Here is a 10754-nt window from a genome sequence, read left to right as displayed (position 1 = left end):
GAATCCAGAGAAGTAGAATTATTCCCAAAGGAAGATTCTTCTTTCACACTCATTTTAACCAGTCTGCTCTTCTTGGCCTCATAATTAAAGGTAGCATAGAATTAGCATGAGTTCAACACATATCTTGAAACTCATAAAAATGACTGAACAATCCTGATTAAGGTGAGGTGATTTGTAGCCCCAGGACTCTGCGCACAGCATCTTTGACCTCCTTATTCCTCAGGCTGTAGACAACAGGGTTCAACAGGGGGGTGATGACAGTGTAGGTCACTGAGATGAGTCTGTCCTGCCCCACGGAACTCTGGGACTTAGGTTTGAGGTAGACAATAGAGGCACAGCCATAGTGGATGATGACCACGGTGAGGTGGGAGGCACAGGTGGCAAAGGCCTTCTTTCTCCCTTCAGCTGAAGCAATCTTAAGGATAGTGGAGATGATGAGGACATAGGAGATGAACACCAGGCACATGGGTAGAACAAGAGCACAGAGACTGAGAATCAAAGTGATGATCTCATTAACTGTGGTGTCTGTGCAGGACAGCTTCAGCAGGGGTCTCACATCACAGAGGAAGTGGGAAATGACAAAGCCCTCACAAAAGGGCAGACCAAATACAGAAGTTACCTGGACAATGGCTATGCCTAGGCCAATTCCCAGTGACCCAGATGCCAAGTAGACACAGGCTGTCTTACCCATGATGACTGAATATCTTAGGGGGTTGCAGATGGCCACATAGCGATCATATCCCATGGCTGTGAGCAGGAAGCAGTTGTTGATGCCAAATGTCAGATAGAAGAAGAGCTGGGTGGCACAGTCCTGGAAAGAAATAGTCTGTTGAGGGCTGAGGAGGCCAAAGAGCATCCGTGGAATGATGGTCACAGTGTAGCAGGTCTCAGAGATGGAGAGCATGCCCAGAAAGAAATACATGGGAGTGTGCAGGTGACGATCCAGGTGAATAATGGTCACAATAATCACGTTTCCAGACAGAGTCAGCAGGTACAATGTCAGGAATACCACAAAGAAGGTCAACCTGTGCTGCCACTGAAAGCTGGAGAAACCTTCAAAGAGGAACTCAGTCACGAAAGTGGAATTGGGCTTTGGCATTGTGGCAGGGATATGTTTGATGAATCTGGAAAAAGGAAAACAATAACAGGTGTGTTGTGTGAACCATGAAACAAAGTAGAGTGGTCCAGATTGTCTTTATCCAAACCAGGTTTCCAGCCTCCAGGAAATCAGTGGCCAGCTGTTGATCATTTACTCAGTCTTCCTTTTTGCCCATTCACTTCTTGGTACAGTAGACATCACTTTAAGATATTTAGGATTGAGATGTATGTAAGAGAGAAAGTAGAAATAAGTTGAAAGAAATGGAAATGGTTACCTGATTCCAAGTATTGATTATGAGACAAGAAACTGTAATATCTAGCTTATATTTTAGTTGTACCTTTATATTTAAGGTATCTTAAAAGCAGTGCTCCAAACCTTCCAACATTTATCTCTTTTTAATACTTTTATAAAAATAATGTCCATCCAACTGTTGACAGTTATTCCATTTTGTTTTTATTGGTATTTCCCTGAGAAATAATGATATTGAGAATCCTATTCCATACCTGAATTGAAGTCAGAATCTCAAAGTGGCACTTACAAATTCATGTTGAATTTGCCACTATGCCTTTGGTCCTCCTCAACATATCTTGAATTAGTACCTGATGGACTGAATAAACCATGACCTAATAAAGAGAATAGGTGTCTAAAGCTGATATCCTTTCTACTCTACAGCACTATTCAATGCCCATTGTCCTACATGTCCCCTCCTGGAATCATAGTTTTCCACTTCCTGAGCCTAGCACCCATTGTCCACTGTCATCTTGAAAGACTAGAAAAGAGAGCACTTCTCCTGTGAGTCTCCTTATGGACCATGTCAGAACTGTCCTCCAGTATGATGCAAAATAATTGGCTAAGGCAGTATAGTTATTTAGCTTATCTACTTGACTCCCACCACAGGAAGAAAGGAACTGTATTGAGCCTGATGATGTTTATTCAAGTAGGCTCTGCTTTTTTCTAGTGATAGCAAAGAGAAATTTTATTTTCTCAGGAAAGATTACTTGTGTGGTTTACTTCATTTCTGTGTATTCTATGCTGGGTTAGCAATAGAAAGTGGTTGGCTCCTCATTCTCTTACTCCAATAAACCTGTCTAAGAGCCTCTGTTAGGCAGATTTCACCTTGTATCTTAAGTAGGTTTCCACCATTACCTCCATTTATAAATCTAAGAATCAGTGGTATATCTTTCTTTTCCTTTTTGTCTACCTCAAAGGAAGTGTCTCCTCCAAGCGTTTCCCTTTTTCTGAAGTTAACTTTTTACCTTTTGCATTTTTAGAATAAGTAATTGTAAAAAAAATAAAAAGAGGATTCATTGCTGTGTTTATAAGTCACGTGCTTTCACCAAATTCCCTCCATTTGTGTTATTATTTCTTAACACCTCTTCCTCATCTCAACTCCCATTTAATCAGGTTTTGATGATTTCCATTACACTATTTTCATACTATATATATAATATACACTATTTTCATACTATATATATATATAATATCCAACTTCCAGTCATTCTCTTCTTTCTCTTTCCCCACCAAGTGGTTTCTTCCCAAAATAGTCTCTCTTACAAACATGCCATACTGTTACTGTTTTTGAAACTAGATTCCACATTTGAACCACTATCAAAGTCCGTGTGATGGTTCTCAAAAAACTGAAAATAGACCTACCATATGATCCTGCTGTGAAACTCTTAGAATTCAAGTCACATAGAAGAGAGATACACCCGTGATTATACTAGCACTATTCAAACTATATTTGATATGGAATCATTTTATGGCCTAAGCCATCAATAATTAGAAAAAATATGGTAAAAACATAAAAGAAGGTGAATTATTAAGTTATTTGAAGGAAAGTTGATAAAACTGGAGATCATGATTCTTGGTAAGATAAGCCAAGTTTTGCAAAGAAAAAAGTCCTGTTTTCTTTATACATTTTACCAACACCCAAATTCTATACCTAACATCACGCCTCTGTTACACTGTGATTGCCCCCTAATTGATTTTCCTTACTTTAGTTGGCCATACTCTATGATTTCCCTTTGAATGTTACCATTATGTTCAAATATCTCTTTGTTTGTCAAGTACTGCTTCATAAATTTCTTAACTACCTCTCCAAATATTTAAGTACAATATTCAAATTAATTTGTAAACTGGTTTTAGTAACATGTGAAATTGTCATGAAGATAAATGGGACAATGCATTTGAAATATGTGACCTGAACCATGACAAAAGAAATACTTAATGAATAATATATTTATTACTTGTTACTCCTTTTTTATTTTTCATAAGTGAGTCAGTTTCAATTTGTAATAAAAGAGTCAGACTGGAAATGGGGAATTCAACGAAACAATCCTGGATTTGTAAACAATCCTTCGAATATCTACTAAATGTGACTTTGGATTTTGCCACTCCTGTCCCTGTTCTCATATGGCCCTTTTCATGCTCTTTGAGAGCTTTGAACTGTATGGTTGATGCATGTGCTTTGGTTGGATTATACCCTGCTGCAATGCTATCCAACACTAGGTGAAGATTAGGCAGAATATGTTTGTTTTATCCTAATCCATATCATAGCAATGATCCACATCTTCTGCTTCTTTGGATCAGAAATGCTCACCTAATTACACTAGCTAGGAAAAATCTAAAGTGATGTCCAGGTCCCTTGATGGCTTGGGCCCACTAATGTCAGCTCACAGTTTCATTGCACGTCGATACACTGAAATTAGATTGTTTTTTAAGACCTAATTCTAGTCTATTGACCAGAAGACTTATCTGTTTAGCTTCCTCATTCAAAGTATTATTCAGCAGAATATTATAAAACCTTAAAAATATTTTGCCTGTACCACCAGGTGGAAAATTCCAAGACAGTAAACAGTAAAGGGTATAAAGTAGAGTGAGACATCCAAATGAGTGCCAAGAACAAGTTTGTTCATGTAGGTTCTAGGAAATGAAGGTAAGCAAGGAAAGAAAAGAGAAAAACAATAGAGAATGTAAAGATAAACAAAATGCAAAAATAATCACATGATTTAAGTTTGAAGTTTTTATTACCTTTATGTTCATTCTAATAAATGGAACACAAAGCAAAACAAGATCTGTCCTTGGTTTAATACTAAATGAATGTACAAATTATGCTTTTCCCTAGAAACTGAAAATAACCATGTAATTTCACTATTTTTCACTTATCCTTTATTTTGGCTTAACTCAAAAATTTATAGACTTTTATCCAGAAAATGTATTTTATCATGAAAATCAGTTTCTTCTACTGTCTAATTTGTTCAGTAGTTAAGATGTTTAAGTATCGCAATAGTGCTAGGGAAAGAAAAATGGTAGAGATGGTCCTGTACACATGGTGTTTAAATTCCTTAACAGACTTTAGTAAAGACACAATTATAGGCTTTTTAAGCATTTTATACTTCTTGTTTTCATATTATCCAACTCAATTACCTACTTTTCCAGATTCTTTTTTTAAACTTCATGTTACTAGAACTCTTATAAATTAGGAACATGATTTCTCACTATTCAATTAATGAAATTACATCATCAGCATAATTTAATGTCATACATACAATAAGATGGTTTTCCAGATTTTTAAAGGTCATATTCTTTTCGATGAGAGAATAATTCTTCTATTAAAGATTCTCACTGTCTATGTGAAAGCTGGTAGTATGTTCTAGTAAGTCCTCCTGTCCTGACATATGAAGAAATGATATCATGTTTCCTGTATCTTATAGAAAGTTGAACTGAAGCTTGAGTCTTGTGCACTATCCCAGATGTTTGGCTGCATATATTACTAATAGTTATGTTTACAAGAATATTCCAAACCCATTGAAAATTATTTAAAGCCAAACAAATGCTTCATTGTAGATCACATTGTAGAACACTGATATTTTCCTAAAGAGGTCATGACTTTTCTTCTCTCACATCACTAAACTTCCTAAGCAGAGCCATGGTTTATTAGGAATTACCTAGTCAAGATACCATCCAGAATACCATGCATTAAACTTACTGTTTAGATGGAAAGGGAATAATGACTATCTCAGTCTTCCTGTGTCCATGACCAAAATGAAGGACATGAACTGCATAATTCTTCTGAATTTTCATCATCTACCTCCTGAAAGAAACTTCTGAGACACAGAGCAGTCACTGGGAATTAGGTATTCTTAATAAGGTAACAAACTTCCGTTCCAAATGCTAGTCATCTGCTTCCCAAATACTACTTACCACTCCCAAATGATTAATGGAAGAAGACACAATCCAAACAACAGAGTGCCTGGAGACCTTGTTACTGAGGCAGTTCCTTTGCCAATCCTGAGAGTTACAGAGTAACACCTGGGAGTAGGAGTTGGCTAAGGTAATGGGAACGATCTCTGGGGTATAAAGGCTAATTTTCCTTCTTAGGGTTGGCTTTGGTTTTGCCAAGATCAGCCATATTTTCTGTCCATTTCTCCAGGGTCACGGGAGGGAAGTTTAAGACCTTGGGGAATGTGTCTTCATGTGTGGAAAATTCAAAGTAACAATTCCAAGTGGTGTTTCAGTGTGCATGAATCTCAGATGTCATGACCACACTAGAACAACTTCCCAATGCTCTGATGCTTGAAATAAAAAAAAGTTGGTATTGTCACTAAACAGACTCAACGTCTGACTGTTAGAACAGACTAGAAGACCCAGAAACAAATCCACACAATGACAGCCAAGTGAATTTTGACATGTATACATTTAAGAAAAGAGCTTCATCAACAAATGGTCCTGGGAGAAATTGATATCCACCGGCAGAAAACTAAAATGGGTCAAAAACTTTAATTTATGACATTGAACTTTGGGACTTCTACATGACAGAAAAAGTGATATATGTTGGATAACATGAATTTGGTGTTTTTTTTTAAGGAAGAGAAACAAAAGAAAATGAGCCCTTCGTATATTCTGAGGGAAAAAATACAAGCTTTTATTTTTGAACTATCCTATAAAGACAAAATTGCACTGAGTTGAACCATGGTAACTAGAGCTCAATAAATATGAATTTTTTAAATTTTATTTTTGGTGCAGGTCCTGGGGCTTGAATGTAGGTACTGGGTGTTGTCTCTGAACTCTTTGCTCAAGGCTGGCACTCTACCACTTAAGCCACATTCCACTTCTAGCTTTTTGGTGTTAATTGGAGATTTGAATCTCACAAATGTTACTGTCCAGGTTTGCTATGAACCTTGATGCCCATATCTTAGCATCCTGAGTAGCTAGGTATAAGCTACCAGTGCCTGGAAATTAAATCATTTTTAAAGTTCATGTGAACAACTGATCTTCTTTCACTAAGTATATCATGGATAGAAGTCAACTGTCTTAAAATTTTCAATTGTCTTATGTCAATTACCATCCTATAAGTGGGATTCTAAAACCATATAATTGGAATCCCAAGAAAGGGACTGAAACATGGACTTGAGTACAGAAACATCATTACAGGGTGCTTTCAGCATTACATTGTATGTTTGTATAATGTTCCCACTCATGAGAGACATGGACCTCAGAGAGCTCTTTATAATTGTCTCAAAGTCAGGAAATACCATGAAACAAGTGAATCATGGTCAGAAAGCCTAGTGGAAGAAGATAGCATGAATGGAAAGAATACAGTTTCCTTACAAGAACAATTCCTGAAGGAAACATACTGACAACCCTCAACCCATTCTATGAACCTTGGGGATTACACGTGTGGATCCTTAAGTTGAAATCAAACAGGAGATTCCAATACCCACTAAATTTACTCAGAGTAAGGACATAGTACTTCATTGAGTGATTGACTCAATACATTTGGAATGGATTCAAAGAAACTCTGTTGTTGAATTGAGTTTTGACTGACCTCACAGATATAAACTGACTATCATGCCTGGAAATATGTACATTGGAGCAATATATCTTTTATGCTACCACACACCAGTTTCTTTCATCTTTTTTCCTTTTGCAAAATAGCCTAGGTTAATTTACATGACAATGATATGAAAACACTTTCATAAATGATATCTTGCCTCTGCAGGGTCATACCACAAAATCTGGCAAATTCTGGATGCCATTCGAACTGCTTGGCTCAGGGTGTGCATGAGTGTTCCCAGATGGAGGGCTAGATGAGAAAGAGGATCATTACTTGCACCAGAAATCTACTTTCACCTTTTATAAAGTGCAGAGATGAAATGCTGTTTTGAAACCAGATATAGAGTTAAAGGGATCCAAGAAACTTCTGAAAATTAACCATGACAGGCTTAGGAATTTCACATTACATTTATAAGTAAATCTTCAATCCTCTGTTCATTAAGAAGTGTCATGAAAGTTGAATTTAAAACATTTATGTATATAATGCCATTTCAGAGAGCTTGGGTCAACTCTACCAAAAACATTCTACTTTAACTTAGTTCATTCTATTCTATCCTCCTTGATGCTTTGGTGTCACTTTATAAAAATTTAACTCATCAATACATTCTCTTTACAGCCTTAGCTTTCTCATCTGAGAAAATCAGACCTAAGTGCAGCCCTATTCCATGTTCTCTCTAGATGACATTTATTACTTTCCAATATTTAATTCCATATCTCCAGTGAGCGAAAGAACAACTATTCATTTAGAAGATGGTACTCCATCCAAAGTTTTGACAATTTCTTGGCTGTAATGAAGGCTTGGCATGTATCAAAACAGGGACACAAAAAAGGCTTGGATAGGAAGGCTTATGTGGCCTGCCACTTACTGTAGTAGTTGTAATATTTACTCTTGATACCCTCATCAACAATGAAGAGTTCATCTGTACCTGTGTTTGAACTATTTCTTATGATATTTTACAATCCTTTTGGATTTTGTGACACTGAATTGTTATAAATCACTAAAACCATTCTTAGGAAGTATGTGGTTTTTTGCTACTGTGTATGAGTGCACTTTGGGAGTAGTAGACACACACACACACACACACACACACACACACACACACACACACCTGTCCACTGCCTTCTCCTATGTCTGCCTATTCCTCACTGTGCTAGAGCAGCACCCAGAGAAATATGAATATTCCAAAAGGAAACTTTGTTTTCTCACCTAATTTATCTAGTTTGCATTTCTTGATTTCTTATATAATGGAAGGCACCATAAAATTAGCATAAATTGTATAAATATATGTACAAACTGAAGGCCTGAACAAACAATCCTGGTTAAGATGAGAGAAATTTTAGTCCCAGGACTCTGCGCACAGCATCTTTGACCTCCTTATTCCTCAGGCTGTAGACAACAGGGTTCAACAGGGGGGTGATGACAGTGTAGGTCACTGAGATGAGTCTGTCTTGCCCCACAGAACTCTGGGACTTAGGTTTGAGGTAGACAATAGAGGCACAGCCATAGTGGAAGATGACCACGGTGAGGTGGGAGGCACAGGTAGCAAAAGCCTTCTTTCTCCCCTCAGCTGAAGCAATCTTAAGAATGGTAGAGATGATGAGGACATAGGAGATGAACACCAGGCACATGGGCAGAACAAGAACACAGAGACTGAAAACAACATTGATAATCTCATTGACAGTGGTGTCTGTGCAGGACAGCTTCAGCAGGGGTCTCACATCACAGAAGAAGTGAGGGATGACAAATTTATCACAGAATGACAGTCTAAATACAGATGTTACATGGACAATGGCTATGCTCAGGCCAATCCCAAGTGACCCAAATGCTAAATGGATACAAGCTGCTTTGCTCATAATGACAGAATATCTTAGGGGTTTACAAATGGCTACATAGCGATCATATCCCATGGCTGTGAGCAGGAAGCAGTTATTGACACCAAATGTTAGATAGAAGAAGAGCTGGGTGGCACAGTCCTGGAAAGAAATAGTCTGTTGAGGACTGAGGAGGCCAAAGAGCATCCGTGGAATGATGGTCACAGTGTAGCAGGTCTCAGAGATGGAGAGCATGCTCAGGAAGAAGTACATGGGAGTGTGCAGGTGACGGTCCAGGCGAATAATGGTCACAATAATCACGTTTCCAGACAGAGTCAGCAGGTACAATGTCAGGAAAACCATAAAGAGTGCCAGCCTCTGCTGCCACTGAAAGCTGGAGAAACCTTCAAAGAGGAACTCAATCATGAAAGTGGTGTTGGGCTTTGACATTAAGGCAGGTATAGGCTTGAAGGAGCTGGGAAAAGAAAAGACAGGTGTGCTGTGTGAACCTTGAGACAGAGTAGGGTGCACCATGCCTTTAATAAATATCGTGTCCATGTAGAGCAAGTCTTCAGACTCTAGTAGTATCACTGTTCAGCTGTTGATCAATTGCTCCATCTTCCTTTTTGCCCACTCTCTTCTTTGGTACTCTGGAGAATTTTCTTTAGGATGTCTAGCATCAAAGGCAGAGATGATGATGAGAGGGAAAATAGATAGAAATGTGTAGGGAAAGCCCTTTATGTCAGTATATTGATTATATAGCAAGGAATTACTATAAATTTCTATTATGTGGTATTTCTGTATTTATATTTTAAGCTATTTTTTAAAATGATGTTCAAATTCTTTCAATGTATAGTATCCCTGGTAATATATATGTATACATACACATATGTATATAATTTATATAATATTATATACAATATATAAGAGTATAATATATAATAGTAGTATATAATATATATAATTTTATATATAATTTAAATAACATTCCTCCTGTTGTTTTGATTTGCATTTTCTTGAGAATTACTGATTTTGAGCATCTTATTTCATTTCTGAATTGTACTTACCACCTTAAGGTAGTATCCATACATGCATATTTAAAAAAAAATTTTAGGGGCTGGGGATATAGCCTAGTGGCAAGAGTGCCTGCCTCGGATACACGAGGCCCTAGGTTCGATTCCCCAGCACCACATATCCAGAAAACGGCCAGAAGCGGCGCTGTGGCTCAAGTGGCAGAGTGCTAGCCTTGAGCGGGAAGAAGCCAGGGACAGTGCTCAGGCCCTGAGTCCAAGGCCCAGGACTGGCCAAAAAAAAAAAAATTATTGTTATTATAAAGGTGATGTACAAAGGGATTATAGCTTCATAAGTCAGGTAAAGAGTACATTATTTTGGACAATATCACTCTTTACCTTGTGCTCTACCAATTTTTCCCTACTGTTCCCATTCACAAGTTGTTTAGTTCATTTTTATCATAGTGTCTAGTGAGTACCACTGCTGCATTTGCTCACCCTTTGTCCCTTCATTTCTCTGCCCCCCCCCTTGCCCTCCCAATGACAGATAAACAAGCAAGACAAAAAAAGGAAACAAAAATAACAAAAAAGAAAAAATCCACTCCATTTCATGGAGTTCATTTTGATAATGTACATGTGTGTTTATCAAGGCATTATTTAGTATAGAAAGTTTATGAAAGCAACTGCCTGATTATGACCAGATTGGTAAAGAAAATGTGGCACCTACAGAGGACAGATTAATAGATGTTCTGTTTGACAGCTTTTAAAGAAAGGAATTCCTCCATTTATAAATCATAGATAAACCTAATTATGAATAATGCTAATTACTAAAGTACAAATAGTGCATGATTTCACTCATATGAGGTACCTAAAACAGTCAAATGACAAAACAAGTAAGTGGCATTGACCATTGGAAAGAGAAAAGTAAATTGACAATTGTAATTCAAGTGCTGTAAGGTTTTCCTTCTTCAGCAGGAATTAGTTTTTCAGCTCTCCTA

The 10754-nt window shown here is 37.4% G+C and overlaps 2 protein-coding genes across 2 annotated transcripts; both read right to left on the bottom strand.

The window, feature by feature from the left end:
* Positions 1 to 157: 157 nt before the first annotated feature.
* On the bottom strand, positions 158 to 1099 carry LOC125360162 (olfactory receptor 10J3-like). Its single transcript, XM_048358196.1, has one exon. It carries the CDS (start codon positions 1097 to 1099, stop codon positions 158 to 160), a length of 942 nt encoding a protein of 313 aa, XP_048214153.1.
* Positions 1100 to 8254: 7155 nt separating this feature from the next.
* Positions 8255 to 9196, bottom strand: LOC125359695 (olfactory receptor 10J3-like). The gene has a single exon (XM_048357544.1). It carries the CDS (start codon positions 9194 to 9196, stop codon positions 8255 to 8257), a length of 942 nt encoding a protein of 313 aa, XP_048213501.1.
* Positions 9197 to 10754: the final 1558 nt, after the last annotated feature.

This window comes from Perognathus longimembris, chromosome 11, assembly GCF_023159225.1.
Source record: "Perognathus longimembris pacificus isolate PPM17 chromosome 11, ASM2315922v1, whole genome shotgun sequence".
Taxonomy (NCBI): Eukaryota; Metazoa; Chordata; class Mammalia; order Rodentia; family Heteromyidae; genus Perognathus; species Perognathus longimembris.
The sequence above is the reverse complement of the archived record's forward strand: the minus strand, read 5'-3'. Positions and strand labels throughout refer to the sequence as shown.

Bases quoted from the DNA above. Each gene is read 5' to 3' on its own strand.
- LOC125360162 (XM_048358196.1), bottom strand. From the start codon at position 1,099: ATGCCAAAGCCCAATTCCACTTTCGTGACTGAGTTCCTCTTTGAAGGT.
- LOC125359695 (XM_048357544.1), bottom strand. From the start codon at position 9,196: ATGTCAAAGCCCAACACCACTTTCATGATTGAGTTCCTCTTTGAAGGT.